Source organism: Ammodytes marinus, assembly GCF_949987685.1.
Source record: "Ammodytes marinus genome assembly, chromosome: 23".
In the NCBI taxonomy this organism is placed as follows: domain Eukaryota; kingdom Metazoa; phylum Chordata; class Actinopteri; order Uranoscopiformes; family Ammodytidae; genus Ammodytes; species Ammodytes marinus.
This window is the reverse complement of record NC_137227.1, coordinates 1,175,453-1,200,611: the sequence shown is the minus strand read 5'-3', so window position 1 is coordinate 1,200,611 and position 25,159 is coordinate 1,175,453. Positions and strand designations below refer to the sequence as shown.

The 25,159-nt window shown below is 43.3% G+C and overlaps 1 protein-coding gene across 2 annotated transcripts; it reads right to left on the bottom strand.

Moving 5' to 3' along the window:
- Positions 1 to 2,728: 2,728 nt before the first annotated feature.
- On the bottom strand, positions 2,729 to 25,159 carry LOC307269276 (uncharacterized protein). 2 transcript variants are annotated; one of them, XM_080052199.1, is made up of 8 exons: positions 25,040 to 25,159; positions 23,903 to 24,012; positions 23,611 to 23,695; positions 23,322 to 23,517; positions 20,339 to 21,393; positions 8,501 to 9,297; positions 4,690 to 4,893; positions 2,729 to 2,979 (listed from the first exon to the last, which is right to left on the bottom strand). In XM_080052199.1, exons 1-8 carry the CDS (start codon positions 25,129 to 25,131, stop codon positions 2,735 to 2,737), a joined length of 2,784 nt encoding a protein of 927 aa, XP_079908325.1. In that variant the 5' UTR covers positions 25,132 to 25,159; the 3' UTR covers positions 2,729 to 2,734. The 2 variants fall into 2 exon arrangements, with proteins under 2 accessions (XP_079908325.1, XP_079908326.1); XM_080052200.1 differs by having other exon boundaries at positions 8,501 to 9,291.

Genomic DNA, 25,159 nt, shown 5'->3' with positions numbered 1-25,159 from the left:
ACTTTACACAAACGGACTGATTGTGAGCAGCTGAGTAAAACAAAAGTGTGTCGCCAACTTCATTCAAGAGGAAGAGTTTGTCAGTCTGAATTATTACAGCAGAAATCAGAGAGCCGAAAAAAACTCTTACTGCAAATAGGCTAAGGAGAGTGGAATGCTGCCAGCATGGAAATGATTTATTTATCTTGCCGATCGTTCTCGCAGTGCGTAACGTGACATTATAAAACAATGAAACGTTGAACTCGGATTTAAACACTATACCATTTAGCCTAATATATATATATAGGCTACTTTGCTATATTTATAGCACTACGCCTATAGTCCCACACTTACGAATGTAATTTAAGTCTGACACTGTCCCCAAATGAATAGCCTATGGAAAATCACTTTAGTTTTGGGCCACATCATAATGAATACAATTTGATTTAGACTATTAGCCTTTTATTTGAATCTTACAAATACCAATAGGCCTACATTAAAAAACCTGTAGTCTGGATTTTTCGGACAAATATGAATCTACTGTGAGAAGCTTAAACTGCGAGTCTGCAGCGATGTCCGAACTGTGACAGCTGTCACCTGTCACGTCCCAACTGTAATCGCTACTGATGAAAAGAAAGAAGCCCACAGTGAAATAATGTTGCAAACTGTGATTTTATAGAACGCTTTATTAAGAGCCAGTGTGTGTAGATCGCCAGGTAAAACCATTTGAGGTGAGAGCATAGAGTAGCGCTGCATACAGTAGGTCTAGGCCATTTAACATTTTCTGCATCAATAACTATGCATGTGGCAAAAAGCCCCAGCGCGATGTTACAGTTCACTCTGCTGTAAGCCTTATGTTACGGCTTCGTTTCGTTCATTAACTTACTGATCAATAAGTTTACTTATTTAACGAGTTTCCTCAGTGAGAATATATCGCTCAGACAATATAGTCAGGTCCGCGGGATTTCAAAATGTGTAGTTTCCTTAAAGGGCAGCGCTCTAAGAGCCGAATTTAAGCTCAAACTCTGAAACAAAAACTGCTCTGAGCAGGTTAGCCGTGCAGCCTCTGTTACCACGGTAATCTAGCCAGGTAAAAAGAGAGCCACCTTTCGTGATACTGAAAACTCTGGCTTTAGACTCGACAGATCTCGCTCAGCCCTTAATCTCGCTTCGTAGTATACCCCTCTGGGTAGCTTCATATCTAACATACCAAAAACATGTGGTATGAATGTTCTCATTTAACTCTCCGCAAGAAAAACAACACGGGTCAGCATTTTTGTATTTATATGCTACTGTACATTTATTTGCTATTCATAAATATGCACAGAAATACAATTTCTCATTTAATTTATAGGCTACACTATTTACAATGCATACCCTGTGTTAAGTAATCATCGCTTGCATGCCTACTGCCTCATTTTGTGACTTATTTGGGACCTTTTAGAACCCTTCAGTTTATTCAGAAAGAGTATAAATAATCACACCCATACTTCATATCATACATGATTAGGACATATTTCCAGCTGGTGTGTTACTTCCAAAAATGAAAACTAACCCAACCACTAATTACAGTAGTACATGCAATATCATTGATACCATGGAATTAGCTTTACTTTTACTCAGAGTTATTGTCCGAGTTTCATTCTTTCTCCCTGTATCCAAATGTCTTTTCAGTTAGAATTGTGAAAAGTTACAGTATTTCTATATTGTGTGTATTTTATGAGTGTGATCCTTTGAATAAACTCAATCAATTTGGAATCCTGTATGCTTTTATTTCCATGTTCGTCTTCTCACTCTGTGTCCACAATGTAAAACTCACTTTACAATCCAGTTTATGAAAACACAGCAAAATGTCATACGCTTTAATAAGTACAGATAGAATTTACAGTATATACACAACATAACACAGTCCTAAGTTTGTCATCACTACTGTATACTTCTCATAGATAAGGAGGTATTTACATTGTGAATAAGACCATATGTAATAAAGTTTTAGTTTTTTATTCTGAAATACAATAGTTCAAGTAGGCGTGCCTTGATACACATAATAGTCTGAACGATGATGACATAAGGGGTATGATAGAACCCCTTCACAGGTGCATCATGGTTCGATGAATGCTTTCTAATACGCTTGTCACTTTGGGGGCAAAAGTCAATATCAAACACAAACTATACAAGTTCAAACATGTCTTGGTCAAGAAGACATGGAGTCTGTCTGTGTATTTTTCAGAACCATTGGTTTCTCCTCACATTCATGTTTGGTCATCAGCCTTTATGATAAGCAATGGCTAGACCAAGGACCGTTTGATGTAACTAACCCAGTGGTCTAAAGCTCTTACTGCAACATCCTTGATTGGTATCACTGCAGAGACCCTTGTTGCATATCTCCTACCACTGTTCACCGACATCTATCTGTTTTTAATAATCTTAAAAAAAAAAATGCATTCACTATGTCTGAATTATAAACACAGTTTTAGGAACATCTCGACCAACCACTTAAAAATACATCTTGAAAACAGACACTGGGGCATCCCCAAACACTGAGTGAATGATCCTTTACTGGGGAAACCCACAATCTACCAAGGTGATGAAACAGGGCATGGCGGGCTAACTTCAGGTACTGCGCCCATGAAAAGGAGAAGAGAAAGAGGAGCTGCACTCCACCGTGACAAAAGACTGTTTCTCCTCATAGTGATTGCTGTTGGTTTTGTACATTATGGTTTGGTGTCCCCATGCTAAGTCAGCGTTGATCCTCCTAGCAGAGTGTGGCCGCGCTCTCCCTCCTCCCCTGCTTCTTGAGCAGCTGGATGCGGTTGTGGACGTAGAACTTGATGGACCTCCAGTCTCGCTGGTTGCTCACCAGCAGAGGGCAGAGTTCCAGGCAGCGCTCGCAGTCCGCCTTGGCGGGGACTCGCAGCTCAACAAGGTTCCTCTTTAGGTGGGTCTCCACTGCTACGCGTTCCGCCTCCGACCAGGGACGCTTCAGCACGCCGCGCTTCCCTAGGAAAGTGAAAGCGTAGAATCAAACGGGAGCGACCAGAAGGTTGTGACTGAAGCTTAGGAAGTTATAGTCATTAGCCTTGCACAGCCAAACCAAACTACAGTTAGTTGTACAGTCCCCTCCATAAGTATCGGAACAGTGAGGCTAATTCCTTTATTTTTGCTGTAGACTGGAAACATTTGGGTTTGACACCAAAATATGAATATGAGACAATAGATCAACATTTAAGCTTTTATTTCCAGGTATTTACATCTGGATCTGATACACAACTGAGAAGATAACATTGTTTGTAAAGGAACACCACATTTTTAGGAGAGCAAGAGTATTGGAACAGATAGACTTAAAATAAATTAAAGTGAATAAGACTTAATATTTTGTTGCAAATCCTTCGCTTGCAATAACTGCATCAAGCCTGTGACCCATTGACATCACAAAACTTTTGCATTCTTCTTTTGTGATGCTTTTCCAGGCTTTCACCGCAGCCTCATTCAGTTGCTGTTTGTTTTGGGGGGTTACACCCTTTGGTCTCCTCTTTAGCAGGTACAATGCATGCTCTATAGGATTTAAGTCTGGAGATTGACTTGGCCAGTCTGAAACTTTCCATTGCTTGCCCCTGATGAACTCCTTTGTTGTTTTTGCAGTTTTTTCGGATCATTATCTTGCTGCATGATGAAGGATCTTCCAATCAGTTTGGTTGCATCGTTCTTTAAATTGGCAGACATAATGTTTCTGTAGACTTCTGAGTTAATTTTGCTGTTGCCATCATGTGTTACTGTGTTGTTGTCAAGATGCACCTTTACCAAAGTGATGGAAAGGCTAAAGTTTGGAGAAAGAAAGGATCTGCTCATGGTCCCAAACATAAAAGCTCATCTGTAAAACACGGTGGAGGCAATGTCATGGCTTGGGCTTGCATGAATTATTCTCGGCTGGGCTAATTAATCTTCATTGATGATGTAACACATGATGGCAACACTAAATGAACTCAGAAGTTTACACAAACATTTTTTCTGCCAATTTAAGAAAGATGCAACCAAACTGATTGGAAGATCCTTCATAATGCAGCAAGATAATGACCCAAAACACACTGCAAAAACAACAAAGGAGTTAATCAGGGTCAAGAAATGGAAGGTTTTAGACTGGCCAAGTCAATCTCCAGACTTAAACCCTATAGAGCAGGCATGTTACCTGCTAAAGAGGAGACTGAAGAGAGTAAACAAACAGCAACTGAATGAGGCTGCGGTGAAAGCCTGGAAATGCTTTACAAAAGAAGAATGCAAAAGTTTTGTGATGTCAATAGGTCACAGGCTTGATGCAGTTATTGCAAGTGAAGGATTTGCAACAAAATATTAGGTCGTATTCATTTACATTTATTTTAAGTCTATCTGTTCCAATACTTTTGCTCTCCTACAAATGTGGTGTTCCTTTACAAATAATGCTATCTTCTCAGTTGTGTATCAGATCCAGATGTAAATACCTGGAAATTAAAGCTGAAATGTTGATCTATTGTCTCATATTCATATTTTGGTGTCAAACCCAAATGTTTCCAGTCTACAGCAAAAATAAAGGAATTGGCCTCACTGTTCCGATACTTATGGAGGGGACTGTATGTACTGGCACCACAGACTCATTTCAGAGATTTCTTTAAACGACTCACAATCGTCCTTGGAGGCGCTAAGCCCAGGAATATAGTGATATTGAAAGATGGTTACCTGATTTGGGTGGAATACATCTCCTCTTATGAACGTTAGCTATGGATGGGCTGACTGGAGAAGCAAGGGCTGCCCTCTTCTTACGGGGCGGTCGCCCTGGACCTTTCTTCTTTACCAACACCTCAGCTTTCTCCTTCACTTCCTCCTTTTCTTCCTCTGCCTCCGAATCTTCTGAGAAGGAGTCTGCTGAGTTGCCAGACATTACTGTGGGAGAGAGAGCAAATCTAGGGTTAGGTAACCCCAATCAAATGAATAACATATAACAGTGATTGAGACAGTTTAGAATACTAACTGTTAACAGCTAGCCCAACTCAAAATATTTCTTGATCATTTAAAAAGGTTCACACAATGTGAAAGTTGTCTCTAAATGACAACCAGACTCCAGGAAATCACTGCTCGGTGCCAAGAATTAACCAGGACATTAACCCTAATAAGGTTCCTCAAGGGTCAATTTACCAAAATCACACAAGCAAAACATTGCCAAAGTATTTCCCCACATCGCCCAGGGGCCGGTTTCCCAAAGCCTTCGTAGAGCCTTCTTAACGCTACGTCATTCGTAACCCCTACGTAGAGTTCCTACTTAGCATTTCGCCTGTTTCCCGAAATGTTCTTTGCTACGAATCTCTTTCGTACGTCCTACGTTGGTAAGGTTGGTCTGGAGCGCCCGCAGAGCCTTCTTAGCTCTACCGTAGGGATGTTTCAGCTCTCATTTGTGTCATTTAACTAATAAATCTGACTGTATTTCATATCAAATGGACACAGCGATGACTGTATTAAATAACAAACTGTTAAAAACGATAACTGTATATAGCGTACATTTCACATTTAAAGTAAGCTATATATTTTAGCAGAATACCATTCACTCTGATTCACAAAGTGTTCAAACTATAAGTAGCCTACATAGTCATCTAACTGACTTGACAATCAGCATTAACTGATTGGATGCGATGTCCGTCAATATGAAAATAGGCTACTTTATAGGCTACGTGATACACTACAGCCTACAGTCGGATCGTTTTTATCAGTTTGATATTTAATACAATCATCGCTGTGTCCCTTTGATATGAAATACAGTCAGATTTATAAGTTTAATGACAAGTGAAGTCCCTGCGATCGCTGTGGCATCGCCAGAGATAGGCTTGGCTACTACAGACCACAGACCCCCACATTTCCTTCCGTAAGCACCATGCGTAAAACGGACACGAGTGACATCCCTGTTGCGCATGGAACTGCCACAAGTCATTCATGAAGAAAATAATTTCTGGAAACAATCTTAATCTCCTCCGCTGTTTCTATATTTTTCTATAGCCTAGGCTACCTTTTTTAAATCAGTAGGCCTATAGGCTATGGTAATACGTTCGACGAAGGTTAACACTAGAACCATCGCACTGTGTTCCACACACTGCGGAGCTGTCAGCTGAGCCGGCTCAGCCGACAGCTCCGCAGTGTGCGTCGGATTCTCCGCCTCAAAACATGTAAACGTGTGAAAAAATTAATGAATAATCAATTAAAGCTTACCTTAAAATAAGTGTGCCATGTTACTGTTTATTGTATTTAGGATTTTAGCTCATTTGGACGCTGTTTGGGCCGTCTGTTTTTATTGATATAGGCCATTGGCGATATTCTACTTTCAGTTTCCTTACTGACCCACCACGAAACGTGATTATTGTTCTTAAAGATACTGAGATTATAAAGCAAGAGGTGTTAAATAAATGTTTCGGCTTAGAAGGATTTCTAGTAATCTTTTATTCGCAAAGACTTGTCATGCAGCTTCGCATGAAATAAGCAGGACATGGAAAATCGAACTCTGAGCAATCGATTTCAGCAGTGTACGTACGACGTATGGAGTGTTTCTCCTAAGAGACCGTTCGGGAACCACGACTACAGAGGTAAACAACTTTGGTAAGTCATAACGTAGGAGTCTTCGTAGCTCGCTAAGAGATGACGTTATCGGGAAACCGGCCCCTGGAGTATCCAGTAACGCAGATAGTTGTGGTTTATTTTAAACAGTTTTGAACCAGTCATGACTTCTATTTCAGAAACATTCTCTAAAACTTTAAAAAAAAAAAGGTAGCTCAAACTGCAGTATATTTTGTCAGCAAATAATATTTGGATACACAAGTTATAAAACAATTGTAAAACACAAATTAGACGTTCATTTAAAATATATTATCGAATTATTTGAACTTTGACCTAGTTGGCCGCTGCCCTTTCAAAGCGCAACCGGTGATATCAGCTGTAGTAGGCTATGTGATGTTACCAGAGCGAGGCAAACTAAAAGCGGCACCAAGCGCAGGAAGGAGAGAGAGATGGAGGAAGAATAGATTGTGTTCCTAATAAGTCTGTAGGCTACCGCAACATTAGCGCGATTTCGGAAGGAAAGGTAATGCTTGGCGTAATGTAATGCTAACGTTAGCTTAGCTCAGCTGTTTGTTTACATTCAGCGCTGCTATTGCCCATCATCAACCGTGACTTGCTTGCATCATGGGAATAGGCGGTCAATAATGGATATAATATGGACACAAAAGACTATCAATATTGGATCTTTGTATGGATTTATAGATCGCCAAAAAGATGCACGTTCCTGGATGAATTGATAAGCTCCTGTACGGGTTACGATGGCGCAGAGGACAGCTGATTTGGAACGTAAAAACAGCTGTTCGCCTCCACGGGGAAAAAGTAAGGAACTCCGACTTTACTACCGTTCGAAAGTTATTAAAGCATCAACAAACTACGCAGCTTGCCGTCTCGGCTCACACACTCGGTTTCAGTGAGACCATTGGCATTATCAATGTTGGTTTGATGGTGTGTTTTTCTGGAACGAATATCCAAATATTCGCTCGGAAAAACCAACGAATATTCGAAGCCTGAAAAATGGCATTCGGGCCAGCCCTAGTCATGACATAAAGAGCGATCAGTCTGTCAAACTCAGACGTCAGCGAGTGTTGAACACTCTTCACTGAGAAATGCGCCCTCGCGATGAAGTTTGTCCGCACGCGGAAGCTGTTCTGTGCGCGTGTGGTTTTCATGTCCACGAGTTTTTATAAAAAATAAAACACCACACAAGGAGCCTAAACTGAAAGGAAAGTTAAGAGATGATAGAACCAGCAACCAATTGTAAAAGAAAAGGCAGCCACTAAAGCATCAGCATTCCCAGTGAGTCATAGTCAAATCAAACTTAATATATAGAGTAATTTTCATACACATATAAAAACATATTGACCCCCTCCCCTACCCATCAACAAACCAGAACATTGCAGATTGCACAATAAAGGTTGTTTAAATCCCTCTGTAGGGTAGACCGGGGGCAAGTGTAACACTTTTTGGTGTTTAATTAGTCAAAAACAACTTGAACAATTTAGACAATTTATTCTATGCTGTTACGGTGCTCAATTTGTTTACATAAATTGTATTTATTTTACAAGCAATGTAAGATGTCCTATTAGTACAAGATAATAGGCCTACAGTAATAGCAAATGTTTTACTCCTTCACAAGCATTCATTTAAAGATAAATTAATATACCGTGATATAATACCGTTACCGTCTATGCTTCAAATTATACTGCAATATACATTTTAGACCATACCGTACAGCCCTACCTTGACATAAATATTATACTATTACCTACGTGAAGTAAAGCAATTTTCAATTAGACCTATGGATTATTGAACATTGTTATCGGCAATTTAAGAGGCAGGCATTCCTTGCTTGTTCCAATACATATTAATAGTTTCACTTTGCATCATTAAAAAGAGATGCTTAAAAAGTTTCTTAAAAGCATAACATGCACTGAATGATGTCACTCCTTACCATCCAACTCAAGGCAGATGTGCTGCAGGCTCATCCCGCGGAAAAGCACGCCCTCCTTCTCTCCGTAAAGAACAACACGACCCACGCGGCCCATCAGTGTGGGATCCCGTACGATAGTGGAACAGTTCTGGGTCACGTGGTACTCTCGCTCCATGAATTCCTCCAGCCGTTTGGTAGCTACGGCCTGGCTGTCTCCCTCCTCTAATAGAAGCAGTTGAGTAAGTATTGCCACCTGCCGTCGCACACGCTTGGCTGTGAGCGCTCCGGCGTTCTTAGCCCCACTGGCCCGTGCCTGGTTTCTCAGGAGGTCCGTGCCCCTGAGCGGTGTGGCGGGGGAGTGATACGGCCGGGAGAAGACGTAAGGACTGTCCGGGTCCACACCCACATTGGGGCTGGTTTGAACGAGTAGGTCCAGACAGGACTCACAGTGTGGCGGGAGAATGAGCGGCTGGGTGCGACCGCGCTTGCCCAAAACGCCAGCCCGCGGGAGGTGACGGAGGACGTTGCGTTCAAAGGGGGACAGCAGGGCTTCCATGCCAGAGGGGGGTATGTTGCCGGGGCTGGCCTGGGGCGTGTTGCGGTTGCGGTAGTCCTGGACAGTGAGCTTTGCAACCTCGCATTCCCGCTGGCGGTTGTAGAGGATGAGCAGGGACAGGCTGGAGTGGCAGAGCAGGCGCCAGGCCTCGGCAGAGTGAGGAGAGCGCGATAAAGAGAGGAAAGAGGCGTGCTGCTGCCGGCGCAGGTACAGGACCAAACACGAAAGGGAAGACAGCAGCGGGGACATGTGATGTCTGTGGCTATTTGAAATCAAAGACAGAGAGAGAGACACAGGTAAACATTTCTTAAATAGCTGTTGAAGTCACAAAGCTACGCCAAAACCCAAAACATCACCAATGAATATCTCATTTGTAGGGATGGGCTTGACGCATGAGTGATCGATTCCTTGACTTGTCTTCGTTCTAAATTAATTTGATCAGTAAACAAGTTCAAGGTTTCTTTTATTTTCTCATGTGTACTTTTATTTCAAACATCTGTGCACCAGCAGCCCAACATGTTATTCCGATCTCAATGCCCGTTTGGACAGCCAGAGGCTCAAGCAACAGAAGCACTTATCTATCTCTGCTGCAGTCAACGGCTCTGTGAAACCACGGTAATGCTACCTGAAGCTAAAACGAAACTTTAAAAAATGTTGCCCTCCGTCAGCTACAGCTCAGTGCAGCGAGGTCGGGAAGTGGTTTGTGGATCGAGTGGGTCGAGTTTAAAATATGCCAAGCAAAGTTAAGCTCACATAGGGCTATTAGTAGGCTACACTGAGTCAACTTAGCTTATGTGAATAAAGAGGGAATGTGTCAGCTGTTTCTGGCGCTGCAAAACGCAGCTGTAATCCAAGCTAATAACAGGGATGCTTACTCCAGAGATGCTGCCTCTGATTTAGTACAATGTTTCAGGAATAATGAGCCACAGACTGAGCATTAGGCTCTGCGGTCTGACTAGTTCTGCTGTTTTGTTGAGTTTTTATATATTGAAATAATACTGTTTGATTGACTTTTGTTTTGTAATATAAGTATTAATAGTACAGCGGATTAGCACAAGAATTGTGCACTTTTTGAGAAAAGCATGACATTTCTACCATGGTTAGTAGGGGAGAGTGGGGTGAGATGTGCCACTTTTTACTCAAAGTGATTTTAAAGTGAGGCCTTGACAGTTATGTCTCCTAATCAAATATGTAGGGGAGAACGGGGGAATCTGAGGCATCGGGTAATGTGAGCCACCCCCTGTATCTAGGCAACGGAAAACATTTTGTCATGTGAGATATATGTTTTCAAGCCCCTCTTATTTCCCCATGGCCCTGAAAGAGAGGACCTCATGGTGCAGTGGTAAGCATGTTTTTTTCCACCAAAATAGGTATTTTGTATGTAAAAGTAAATTTTCTTGCTGTCAACTTAATCAACTGTTGTGCCAAAGCAAATGTATTCATGTAGAAAAACTTTTATCATACGTGTTGATGAACTACCAACATATAAAAACCATGTGATGATATTAGCTAAAGATTAGCCTGAAATGCTAAGAGAGGTAGTTTTTTCTCATATTGTGAGGCACAAGTTAAGTTGATTCTTAAACATATTTTAATGTAATATTACATAACATATGTTTTATTTTTAATGTCATACACATTGTAGAAAAGCCATCATGCCAAGGAAATACACCAGGAAGACGACCTGGGGCAACCACACGGAAAGAGCACCTTCTCATCTTTCCCTGTAACCTTCAGGGCTGGAATGTAGAAGTGGCCTAGTTGTAGAGTATGACAGGCTGATGTTATAATCCAGTTGGGTCTTCTCCTGTGTTCTGAGTACCAGGCTGTTCTTGCTGGTTCTGATTTTCCTATGCTTTGACCCCCAGACACAAGCTGGATCTAAGGGTCCTGTGTTCTGACCACCAGACAGTGTTCTAATCTAACTGGTTCTATCTTTCATTTGAATCTTATTAAAACCTTTTGAATTATGATATGTTGTATTTGGTTTTGTTCAGAGTTACTTTCAAATGTTTAGAAAATTAGCTTTGCTTAATTGACCAAACCCCATCATTCTTTTACTAGTCCGACATTAGTTCTGGAATGTGTGGCTAGCTTTCAGGATTCTAACTGTTACAATATGCGTTGTTATGGTAGTTTCAGAGTGGAAAAAGTAAGTGGATCTGGAATAAACTGTTTAAGAAATATAGCTTTCGGAAAAAAAGTTGTCTTGTGGCACAACTTGCCCCCGGTGCGGTGTAAGTTGTGCCTTTGGAAAGAATACCATGGGGTAAATTGTGCCATTGATATATATCTCGTAAACTGTAATGCAAGAGAAATCCATAAGACAATTACTTATTTAAGGTTTATTTAAAGTAAATAAAGTAAATATTTTACAAAGACTGAAGGTAAATTTTCTTAAACAAGGCCTAGCAGATCTAGGTGGTTTTACCTGCAAAGCTCACAATGACAAAGTCACCATCATAATTTTTCTGGCCAGAGGGGAAATTGGAGGAGCTTGCAGGGAAAGTGGAAGGGCTGGAGGGGAAAGAGGGGGAGCTGGAGAGGAAAGAGGAGGAGCTAGAGAAGAAAGGAGGGTCTGTGAGGAAAGGGGAGGGGCTGGAGAAGAATGGGAGGGGTTGGATAGGAAAAAGGAAGGGAAATGGGAGGGGCTAGAGAAGAAATAGGATGGGAAAAGGAGAGGAGCTGGAGGAGAAAGAGGAGGAGCTGGAGAGGAAAGGGGAGGGTCTTGATTAGGGTTGCTGAACGGGATCCGGGATTTCGGGAATCCCGGGAAATTGATCAGCACGGGAGTACAGGGAGGAAATTGATCAGCACGGGAGTACAGGGAAGTGACGACGGGATCCTGTCTTCCCGTTTTTTTTTCTTCTTCTTTTGGATGGGATATTTTTTCATTAATAGTGGCATTTACTAATAAAATATACTCTCGCCATCATGGCCTGTTCAGACGGGAGGCTTTTGACGTGTCTGGTAATACATTTTCAATGACATGCGAGTGGAGAGAGAGAAATGCACCGCCGTTCTACAGACGGAGCGACAAGCGGCCGCACTACCAAACTGTCATGTCTGTCCCACACCCACACACCCCCCCACACACACACACACCCCCCCACACACACACACACACACACACACACACACACACACACACACACACACACACACACACACACACACACACACACACACACACACACACACACACACACACACACACACACACACACACACACACACACACACACACACACACACACACACACACACACACACACACACACACACTTTACTTTTCTCTCCTCAATGAAATGGTGATATTCACCATGCTTCTGTATTGAAGTCAAGATTGTATGAACATAAAACAGACAGTTGTTTTGCTGCTTTCTCTTATAGTGTACATGAATAGAAATCTAATGAGATGCAACCGCTGGAGCATAGCTGTTCGCCCCGTTCCTTCCACCAAACACTAAAGTGAAACCTAGACCTAATTCACAAAGTAGACATTTAAACCAAACCAAACTAAATAACTAATCCACTTATTAACTAAACAAATGTTAACAATATGAGTAGATATTTAACAGGAGCGATACACGGTTGTAAACAAAAGTTGTTTCCACGGTTACCGCACGGCGTTTCCTTGCGGACTCCTATGTCAACCGGTCCATGCGAGTGCACAGACAGAATGTCTCCTCCCGTCTGAAAAGGCCTTTAGATGACTTTTCTTTTAATGCCCTTAGTTCATTCTAGAGCTAGCATCCAGTCTGCCCGGCGCATATGAGGCTATAACGTGCCTAATAAACCACTCGACCTAATAAACTCGGCCTGGATATGAAAAGGGTCAATTCCGGGAATTTTCAGCAACCCTAGTCTGGATAGGAAAGATGAGGGTCTGGATAGGAAAAAGGAGGGGCAGAAAGGAACTGGAGGGGAAAGGGGAGGGGCTGGTGAGGAAAGCGGAGGGACAGGAGGGGAAGAGGAGGGGCTAGAGAAGAAAGAGGAGGGGCTGGAGGGGAAGGGGAGGAGCTGGATAGGAAAGCGGAGGGACAGTAAGGGAAATGGGAGGGTCTATAGAGGAAAGAGGAGGGGCTGGAGGGAAAGGGGAGGGGAGAAAAGAAACAGGGTGTGAAAGGGGAGGAGCTGGAGGGGAAAGAGGAGGGTCTGGACTCTTGATTGGAAAGAGGAGGGGCAGTAGAGGAAAGGGGAGGGGTTGGATAGGGAAAAGGAGGGAAAAGGGGAGGAGCTGGAGAAGAAAGGGGAGGGGTTGGGGAGGAAAGAGGAGGGGAAAGGGGGGAACTGGATGGGAAAGGGGAGGGCAGGGCTGTACAGTGCGACAGTTTTGCTCGCATTTGCTACTGAAATTGATGACGTGCGATGATGAATACAAGTCCACTCGCACTAGTGCGACGGGTTGCTAATGAGCAGAAGCTGCTTTGAGACCAAGAGGAGCGCTGCACAACACTGCTTAGACGGCTCTACATTAACACTCTCCAAATGCGGGTAAATGTAGTCTTAGGCGAGTAAGTTATTGAGTCTACCCTCCACTTTGGCTGGTGAAAGATGTGTGCTCGGGATCTGTGCTTGTGTGGCGATTCTAGGGTCTAATAAACTTCACCAACGGTAATAACAGTTAAGTTAGCGCGTGTGCAAACAGAACTCTTCCTGTGCGCCTTCACATTAAAAGCCTGTTACTAGCCAAACGTGAGTTGACTTTTATTTTGAAGCTGGTAAGAACAGGAAGTTAGCGCTTCTCAGCCCTGCAGTGCTCTAGCTTGAAAGGCAACTCATTCAGCTGCAAAGAGCAGTCAACAGTAGTCTATTTAAACAAAGTTTGAAATAAGCCACGGAAGAACTACTCCCAACAAATTAACAACCTATATAATTTATCCTAAATTGTACCAATATGTATACTAATTTATTTAATAGGCTATGTTTAATAGGGGTGTAACGGTACACTAAAGTCACGGTTCGGTACGTACCTCGGTTTTGAAGTCACGGTACGGTACAGTACGGTACGGTTCATAGTTAAGGGAGAATGAACAGCTTTACCTGTCAGTAACTAGCTGACAGTATGTAACAATAAATAAAATACTTATTAAATACTACTGAAGGTGCAGCATGAACTAAAATTGCAGTGGAAAAAAAAGCCAGTGTTAATGCTCAGCAGGCTCTGTAAGCTGGTATGTAAAAAAAGGGTATGTCTTCTTTAAGGGTATTGTTGACTTTAAAAAATATATATATTACTGCAGCTCTCTTAAGCTCTGAAGTGCTCTTATAAATATAACAATTATCAAATAAAAGTGCAACTGCAGCATCAATTAAATGACAGCTTATGTATTTTCAGTATAAAAAATCAAATACTGTCTGGGTTTGCAAAGCTCGATTTTCTTCACAGTAACAGTGACCTGGATGGTGCCTTTTCAAATGTGTATACATGTTCGACGTGTTGGCTCCCATTATATGTCCATACATACATAGGCGATCGCGGTGAAACAATAACCTGTGTGCCGACATTGTTCCACACGTTTATCACTGTTTTCATAATTCTACTGGAATCCGAAGTTATCCCTCAAACGGGATTTGAATGACAGGGGTGCGCCTGCGAGCTCCGGTTTCCTGTTGACTTTCGCCATGCAGCTCGCTCTCTGTTTGATAGCACTGTATAACATTTTTATTTGCACTACTCATAGACTGTAAAAGAAAGGAGGGGTAGCCTACTACAACTGCTAGTAGGGATGCAAACGGAACACTTGAGCGGAGAGGTGTGTATCTCCTGCTCTGACCGCAGCTGGGAGGGGCTGCTGCGCAAGTGTGTCAGTGCTCTGGGACGGGGGAGCTTATGGCCTCGTTTGAGATGTCTCCGTCTTGCTAAGACCTGCGCAATTATGACGCTCGTCTTGCTGAGCACACAGCATTTATGCAGCATTTTTGTTGTGCGCTCAGCAAGACGCGCGTCATAGTTGCGCAGGTCTGAGCAAGACGGCTCCAAGTCGAACGAGGCTTATATGTCCATGCGGGGGAGGGGCCTCGGAGGCAGCCGCTGCCCGTTTAGAAGTAAAGAGCGATACATGCTTTAGCGACAGAGTCTCCAAAAGTCACCAATAACACCAGAAAAAGTAGCTAGATTTGTCGCTAGTCGCTTTTTTGAAAAAAAGCTGCCAGAGGAGTCTCAAAAGTCGCTAAGTTAGCAACACTGCACCCTCATCTGTGCTCACCATGGACATAAGACTCTAAATCGCTGGCTGCTACTGCGCATGTGCGAGCGAGCCGGAGGCTAAATGGTCCGGGGGGAACTCCGACTACAAGTTTTAAGTTCCACACCGCAAAACAAGCCTGTACATTCGCCATATATTAACGCTATGTACGCCACGAACGGACCGCGGTCCACCTCTGTAACACCAAATACGTGCCAGTACCGTCACGGTACGGTACAAATACGTGTATCGTTACACCCCTAATGTTTAATGTTTTAAAGTTTGGTTTTAATTAACAGAAGGACATTTTCTAAAAAAAAATATTATTATTAATATAATAAGTAGGGGAGAGTGGCCTAAGTTGTGCATTTTGGAAGTTGTGCCACCCCTTGTTTCTAGAAAACCGTGGAAGAAATTGGAAATGTGACCACATATTTAAGAAGAGCCATCCATTTGACTCATCCTGTAAAGATGGGAGACACAAGGAATAAGATATAAGCACATTTAAGCTCAAAAAACTTTTTTTTGCCTTTCAAAGTAAAATTTCCATGATCAAGGTTTTTTGATTATTGTGTCTGAACACTTATAGACAAGTTTGAAAACATTTTACACATGTTTTAGTGCTTTGGTATGCTACATTTTGAGTCTATACAGTTAGCACGATGTCAGCCCTAAATTGCTGCATCATGCTTATTATCCAAATTTCTGGGATTGGGGTGATTTGTGCCAAAGGGCTTAGGTGAGTTATAAGTAAGTAAGTAAATAAAAAAATGTATTTATAAAAGCACATTTATGACAGTTTGCACTGTCCAAAGTGCTGTACATAGTGCATTCAGTAGGTAAACAATGAAGGTAAAATAACAATAACCAAAATAAAAGACGTAAAGCCCATACATTCACTGATCACGAACTGCGCTCCCATAAGGAACATAGTTCGAGATTTGCATTTTTTTGACCTATCTTCCCCTGTTGTTCTCCTTTTCCTTCTAAGAAATAGGGGCGCGAAACATTGCTGACCCTACAGTTACACTATCTCCTGTCCACCCATGTTATTGTCACTGTCTTTGTATGTTTCTTGGTGGAGTGTGAACTGGAAAGTAGTTTTGTTGCCCGGTAACGGTGCAATGACAAATAAATTCATTCATTCACATCCACATAAACACAGATAGTAGTGCAGAGGTAAGATAGTTAATGGGGAGGAAACACCAGGGTGTACATATGGGTTTTGAGCCTTGATTTAAAAGGCAGAAATGTAGGGGAATCACATTTGTCAGGTGGCAGGTGGTTCCACAAGCACGGAGCAACTAGTGCAAAGTACATTTCTGAGAGTTGTGCCAGTGGCATGGCTGTATACGCTGGTCACCAAAAGAAAGTGATTGTCTACAGTAGCTCAGAAGAGAGTGACATCTCAATTCCACTTAACGACACCACTGATGAGAGTTCAGAAAGATGATGATGGTGACTTTGTCATTGTGAGCTTTGCAGGTAAAACCATTAGATCTGCTAGGCCTTGTTTAAGAAAATTGTCCTTCAATCTTTGTCAACTATTTACTTTAAATACACCTTAAATAAGTGATTGTCTAATGGATTTGTCTTGCATTACAGTTTATGAGATATATAGCAATGGCACAATTTACCCCATGGTATTCTCTCCAACCGCACAACTTACACCACACCGGGGACAAGTTGTGCAACAAGACAACTTTCATATATTTTAGATTCATTGCACACCAACTGAAATATTTCAGGTCTTTTGTTGTTTTAATACTGATGATTTTGGCATACAGCTCATGAAAACCCCAAATTCCTATCTCAAAAAATTAGCATATCATGAAAAGGTACTCTAAACAAGCTCTTAACCTAATCATCTGAATCAACTAATTAACTCTAAACACCTGCAAAAGATTCCTGAGGCTTTTAAAAACTCCCAGCCTGGTTCATTACTCAAAACCGCAATCATGGGTAAGACTGCCGACCTGACTGCTGTCCAGAAGGCCATCATTGACACCCTCAAGCAAGAGGGTAAGACACAGAAAGAAATTTCTGAGCGAATAGGCTGTTCCCAGAGTGCTGTATCAAGGCACCTCAGTGGGAAGTCTGTGGGAAGGAAAAAGTGTGGCAGAAAACGCTGCACAACCAGAAGAGGTGACCGGACCCTGAGGAGGATTGTGGAGAAGGGCCGATTCCAGACCTTGGGGGACCTGCGGAAGCAGTGGACTGAGTCTGGAGTAGAAACATCCAGAGCCACCGTGCACAGGCGTGTGCAGGAAATGGGCTACAGGTGCCACATTCCCCAGGTCAAGCCACTTTTGAACCAGAAACAGCGGCAGAAGCGCCTGACCTGGGCTACAGAGAAGCAGCACTGGACTGTTGCTCAGTGGTCCAAAGTACTTTTTTCGAATGAAAGCTAATTTTGCATGTCATTCGGAAATCAAGGTGCCAGAGTCTGGAGGAAGACTGGGGAGAAGGAAATGCCAAAATGCCTGAAGTCCAGTGTCAAGTACCCACAGTCAGTGATGGTCTGGGGTGCCATGTCAGCTGCTGGTGTTGGTCCACTGTGTTTTATCAAAGGCAGGGTCAATGCAGCTAGCTATCAGGAGATTTTGGAGCACTTCATGCTTCCATCTGCTGAAAAGCTTTATGGAGATGAAGATTTCATTTTTCAACAAGACCTGGCACCTGCTCACAGTGCCAAAACCACTGGTAAATGGTTTACTGACCATGGTATTACTGTGCTCAATTGGCCTGCCAACTCTCCTGACCTGAACCCCATAGAGAATCTGTGGGATATTGTGAAGAGGAAGATGAGAGACACCAGACCCAACACTGTGGATGAGCTTAAGGCCGCTATCGAAGCATCCTGGGCCTCCATAACACCTCAGCAGTGCCACAGGCTGATTGCCTCCATGCCACGCCGCATGAAGCAGTCATTTCTGCGAAAGGATTCCCGACCAAGTATTGAGTGCATAACTGAACATAATTATTTGATGGTTGACTTTTTTGTATTAAAAACACTTTTCTTTTATTGGTCGGATGAAATATGCTAATTTTTTGAGATAGGGATTTTTGGTTTTTCTTTACTTTTTTGCCAAAATCATCAATATTAAAACAATAAAAGGCTTGAACTACTTCAGTTGTGTGTAATGAATCTAAAATATATGAAAGTCTAATGTTTATCAGTACATTACAGAAAATATTGAACTTTATCACAATATGCTAATTATATGAGAAGGACCTGTATGTATATATTTGAGTTGGAGACTTTACTGTCAAGGCCTTACTTTAAAGTCACTTTGAGTGAAAAGTTGCACAACTTAGGCCACTCTCCCCTATATGTATATACAAACATATATAGATATAATTTTTATAGCTGTATGGGGAGAAATAATTCTGAATCAGCAAAAAATTGCAATTGGCAGGTTAGATTATTTTGTCTAAATGGCAATCAGTGCACCCCTATTCATTTTTCTACAATTATTACTGCACACACTAGGATATATTATTCATTGAGAATCTCAAATGAGACCAAGATGACATGCTCAAAGGAAATAAAAGCGAAATGCAAGGGTTAAGGTTAAGTTTTTGATCATAATTTGTGTGCTACCGAATTTATTTTTGTGCTACTGTTTTTCTTTGCTTGCTAGCACCAGTGCTACCACCTAAAAAAAATAAGCGTACAGCCCTGGAGCGGCTGGAGGGGAAAGGGGAGGGACTGGATGGGAAAGGGAAGGAGCTGGAGAGGAAATGGGAGGGTATATGTGTGAAAGGGGAGGGTATTCTGATGAAATGGGAGGCGCTGAAAGGGGAAGGGCTTAAGAAGAAAGAGGAGGGCTGTAGCGGAAAGGGGAAGGACTGGAAAGGAAACCCTAAGCCTGGAGAGGAGTTTGTGGGAAAGGGGAGGAGTTGGAGAGGAAAGGGGAGGTGATGCAACGGAAGGATAGGGGCTATAAAGGATAGGGGAGGTGTTCAGATGAAATGGGAGGAGCAGGAGATGAAAGGGGAGGGGCTGGCTGTTAAGTTGCATGTTATCTACTGCGCGTGCGCGGCAAGCGTGGTGGCTGTTCTCTGACTGTGAATAATGGCGTCGGCCATGGTTGTGCATGTGATATGCTAACGTTCAGTAAAAGTCTAAACTCGATCAACTGTCGTTGTGGTTATTGGATTAACACTGGAGTGGAAAGAGGAGGAGCTGGAACGTCAAGGTAAGAATTGACCAAATTATATCCAATTAAATGGCATATCCACTCTAGTTGAAAAGGACACCTTAAAATGTTTAATTACATTGCATGGTTTGAACATTATACCCAGCGGAATATCGGCCATCTTGGATTTGCCTCTCACTGTCCGCAAAGGTAAAATCTGACTTCTCTCCACATCTGAAAATCAAACTTATGGCATGTAATTACCATGGTAGAAATGTCATGCTTTTCTCAAAAAGTGCACAATTGTTATTCATTTGTGAGTTAATCTGCTTTACTATAAGCATAGGGTAGGTTATATTGCTGTGCATTAAGAACCTGCAGTCGGATGTTTTCTAAAAATAGATCTCGGTAAGTGAGTATTCAAGTGGTCCTTGAGGAATCAATTTGATCCCATTTTGAAATTCATCACTTGTGCCCTACTAATTGGTAATAAGTGTGATGGAAGTTCTGTTTAAGGTTGGAGGTCAACTCAGGTGGAAGAATATTTCAGGAGACTTGGATGAATTATGAAGCAATATTTATTACAGACTTGGCCAAGGAGAACCGGACTGCAACTCTCGTGACTTGCACTTCAATTCTGACGAACTCATGCTGAGAGCTGTGTTTTAACCTCGCGCTATCTCTACCACCTCCCCGGCTTGGGCACCAAGCGTACCAATGTTTTGGTTCAGAGCTGAACACAGTGAACCATAACATTCTGGAGTCTAAGGAGATGAGACTTTATCTATACAACTGACCTAAGTGTCTCCTAACAGGCTCCAAGGCTGACCTAGAGTCTGAGAGACAGACACACAAGATAGGCATATATGACCTCTCAATCTTTCCCATTAATATTACAACTAAAGACCCAAAATTCCCTCACAATAAGACTACAGTGTGAAGAGAAAAAAAGACTATATTCCAACCACACCTTAAAATGTCTCCATTCTTCTCCTCTGGTGCGTCGTCTTCTGCGCTCAGCTCCAGGTCATCCTCTGGGTCTATGTCCGGCTCTGGAGTGGGAGGAGGAGCCAGCTCCTCTACCACCTTGTGCTGCTCTTCCAGCTTTTCCTTCTTCATCCTGCGACCCCTCCTGGGCGTAGACGGGGCCGGTGGCGAGGGACTCTTGACCCGGGCGATCATGGGGTTAGCAAGGCGTTTTGCGGCGGGCGGTGCTAAGCTTGGCCCCTTCTTGATGGATGCGGGCTGCTGCGTTGAAGAGAGCGGTGGAGAGAGCGACAGGGAGAAGGAGACTGCGCCAGTGCTGGAGCGCGTGGCCGGCGATTCCCTGGAGAATAGAGGGGGCGGGGCCGGGCTGGAGGCCGAGGCCCCGGGCACGGCGAAGGAATGACTGTGAGGAGCGGAGGTAGAGGACGACGAAGAGTGACTCGGGTGCGAGGCGTTTGCGTTGCCGTTCAAGGAGCCGTGCGGGTGCAGCTGCGCCAGCTCCATGGCTGCTCGGACCTCCGGCTGGCTGGCGTGGTGCTTCTCCAGATGGCGTGCCAGCGAGCGATAGTGGCGGCCGCAGTACGGACAGTGCTGCCGCCGGCTCACCACCGTGGCCGAGCTGGAGCCGCCGATGTTGATGTTGATGTTGTTGTTGATGTTGGTGGTGGGGGGTTGGGACTGGGACCTGGCGGCGGGCGAGACAGAGGCCGGGCGGGTGAAGGAGGAGGAGCATGGGCGTCCAGGCCCTCTGGAGGAGGTGGGCACGCTGCTCTTCTTCTTGGAGGGGATCACGGTGGCAGGCAGCTTGCGCTTCTTGCGGCGGCGGAGCAAGCGGCCCCTCATCTCCTCCATGTCCTCCTCTTCATCGTCGTCGTCATCATCATCATCGTCGTCCTCCTCCTCCTCCTCCTCCTCGCGGTCCGAGTCGCTGGGCTCAGAGTGAGAGAGGGGGGAGGAGGAGGGGGACAGCGACCAGGACGGGGTGAGGTAATCAGAGACAGAGAGGGACAGCGGATGGGGGCCGGTATCTTCCTCCTGCTTAATTAAGATAGCAACCACGTTAACTCAATTTGTAGCTTTTTTTAAATCAAGAGCTACATTCTTATTACAATTAAAAAGGTGGAGTCAGTAATTCTGGAGAATGTGTGTTGTCAACAACACTTTGTCAAATTTGTGAATATCTCCTCATGATCTGCTACCTGTCTGTACTGTGTGTGTGCTGAAAAGATAATCCGGTGTTAAAACAGCCTAGGCTCCGTAAACATGCATGTTGTAGCTACTCTGGGAGTCCCTTGTTGTTAACATACCAGTTTACAGAGCCAGGGCTGTGTATTGACACCATTTTTCTTTTTTCTTTTGCACACACACAGTTACAGACAGGACCTTTAAAGCTGAAATGGTGATATACACTCACCGGCCACTTTATTAGGTACAGTGGTTACATTTCTTGCTAACACATAACTTTCAGCGAATCACATGACAGCAACTCAATGCATTTAGGCATGTAGCCCTGGACAGGACAACTTATTGAAGTTCAAACCAAGCAACAGAATGGGGAAGAAAGAGGGTTTAAGTGACTTTGAACATGGCATGGTTGATGGTGCCAGACGGGCTGGTCTGAGTACACTGTGTGCAAAATTTTTAGGAAAGTTGTATTTTTGAGGATTAATTTTATTATTGAACAACTACAGTGCTCTCGGTCAATCCAAAATGTTAAAGAACCTAAACCTGAATGTTTACGAAAGTAAAAGTGAGCTTTTGTCTTTCTTACGAGAATATATATATGTTTTGCTATTATTAGGCAACTATTAGTATGCAGAATTATTCTGCAACTAAATAAAAAAACAAATTTTGCCATCTCACTTGTTTATTTTCATCTGTTAAAGTGAGAATAATAAAACAACTCAAAATTTACAAATAAAAATTTCCGAGAGCCTGTGGGCCCTGCTTAAACGGAATATTTACAGTGAAGGGAATCAGTACACCTCTCGGAACAGTGTCTGGGAGGCTGTGGTTGCTGCTGCACAAAAAGTTGATCGTCAACAGATCAAGAAACTGACAGACTCCATGAATGGAAGGCTTGTGACAGTTATTGAAAAGAAGGGTGGCTATATTGGTCACTGATTTATTTTTTGTTGACATGTCGGAAATTTTTATTTGTAAATTTTGAGTTGTTTTATTATTCTCACTTTAACAGATGAAAATAAACAAGTGAGATGGGAAATTTTTTGTTTTTTTATTTAGTTGCAGAATAATTCTGCATACTAATAGTTGCCTAATAATAGCAAAACATATATATATATATTCTTGTAAGAAAGACAAAACCCGGGGCGCCCTTAGCTCAGTTGGTAGGGCGTCCCCCCCATGGGCCTCGGCCAGCAGCGGACCCGGGTTCGATTCCAGCCCGCGGTCGTTCTCTGCATGTCACTCCCCTCTCTGCCCCATTTCAACTCTGTCTGTACACTATCAATAAAGCATAAAAATGCCAAAAAAAAATCTTAAAAAAAAAAAAAAAAGACAAAACCTCACTTTTACTTTTGTAAACATTCAGGTTTAGGTTCTTTAACATTTTGGATTGACCGAGAGCACTGTAGTTGTTCAATAATCAAATTAATCCTCAAAAATACAACTTGCCTAAATTTTTAGCACACTGTGTATATTACAGTTAAAGTCAACAAATAACATAAGCCTTATCCTTTAAACTTTCCTTTTACACTCAATACGGGTAACCATTCAAAATGAGTGAATATCTCCTGACGATCTGCTATCTGTCTGTACTGTGTGTGCGCACTGGGGGGGGCCTAGTCACTGTATACGGGCATGTTGCTAGCTATAGTGGCCCCCTTTGTTAACACACCCATGTAAAGGGCCTAGGCTGTGTATCAACACAAGATTTTTTGTCACACAGTACAGACAGGTAGCAGATTGAGAGGAATCCCCGGCTCCAGCGATAAGTTAAAGCTTACCATCGCATTCTCGCCCCAGTCCGTCAGACTGTAGTCCACCGTGATCTCCTCCCCTTTGGAAATGTCTCGGATCGCTATGACAACCAACCGCACCTGGGTCCCACAGTGGACTTCTCGAATCCGACAGTTGGGAGGCGGATGGAAGAGCACAGGACCCCGAACACCACTCGCTCCCTCCTCCCCCAACTCTGGCACACTGGAAAACATACGGCGACATTAACAGTGTGGATCCCCAGCCTGAAATCAAAAAGCCTCTTAGCACTGTTCCCATGACCAGTGTCCTCCTTACCAAAGCTGAGTGGGATCCTGAAGGTAGTAGGGACTGCCAGGGGGAGGGAGGCCGTCTTCAACACCCTCTGGATACTGGCTATCACCTGGGACAGAGTGGACTGATTCAATCTAACACATCTTAAGTGTTTCAACACAAACCACAGGCCTTATGTTTGAAAGATAGACATTGGCTGTCTTTACGTTAATACACTGCTAATTAAATCACGGTACACTTGTTTTTCATAAGCACCACAGAGGAAGGAAACACAAACAGCGGTTGGCAAACTGTGTGTGTTTTTTTTAATATATACCAGGGCTGTAGCTGTGCTCCGACATGCTCTCCTCCTCCTCATCTTCTGTTACATATGCTCGGTCACACACCTTCACAGGTGTCCCCTTCCTTTTTCTCCCACAAACACGACTGTAAAAACATAAAATAAAAACATCCTTAGCACAATAGTAGTATTTTGTAGCTTTTTTTCACAAGTGAGGTCTTCTACTCACAGGTATCAGTTCATCAAAGCCTATTTAAATTGAGTTCATTGGACAGCAGCCTGACCATCATCAACACCTGATTAACTTGGCCATTTAATAAAGAATATATCTCAGGACCACATTAATGCAGCATTGATATACAGCACTGATCTACATCATGTAAACATGTAGCTAGCGTGGAAGAAAGCCCGCTATCTGGGTTGTCATTCAGATTTTTTAATTGTAATACTGGCAAATGGCCCCACCCCTTTATCCAATCAGGTCGGGCTGTATTAATGCACTTACATGATGATTATATAACCCAGCAGAGCGTTTCTAATTCACTAAGCCCGGTTACACTCAACTGTATGGATGCATTGTTTTTCCATGGTCAGCAACTTTGTTTACTCAAAGCTAAAACCAGCCACGAGTCAGTCATGATGTGCACCAGCTGAGCAGCAGTCCAGTAGTGTAAACAGCACAATGATGCTAGGTGTTTTGATGACTATAATGTTCCGGAATCTGCATTCGAGGAAATCAGACATGACAGGAATTAATGGACAAGAAGGAAGACCACTGGACCACTTGTTATATGGCTGATGATTGCTGCTGGGTGAATGCTAGCATTAATGCTAAACCACGGCTAGCCTGTTAGCTTCCTGCAGCTAACGCTGTGTCTCCCGTCAGAATATCAAAAATAAAGGGCTGGTGATTTAACTCGAGCTATGGCGGGAACAGGGAAGAAGCAACCACCAGGACACAATAGCTGTAACCAAAGACCAAACAAAAGTCGCTTCCCTTGCTCCGTTTTTCTGCGATATAACGCTGAAATCATGCACGCGAATAAAGGCTTCAGACGTTAACTAAACAAACGTGCACGGTCGCTGCGCGTGCGTTTCGAACTCTTGCAATTTTTTGCCCCACAAATCCCCCGGTGAAAACAAGCCAAACGAAGGCCGACCGTGCTCACTCACCCCCGCGGCAGCGGCGGTTTGCTCCCATCCCCGTCGCTGTCGAGGGTTGGTGGTTCCCGGTAGTCAAAAGGCGACCGTACAGTCTCCGCCATTAGGACTCCCTTCCCTACCTCTCGCGCT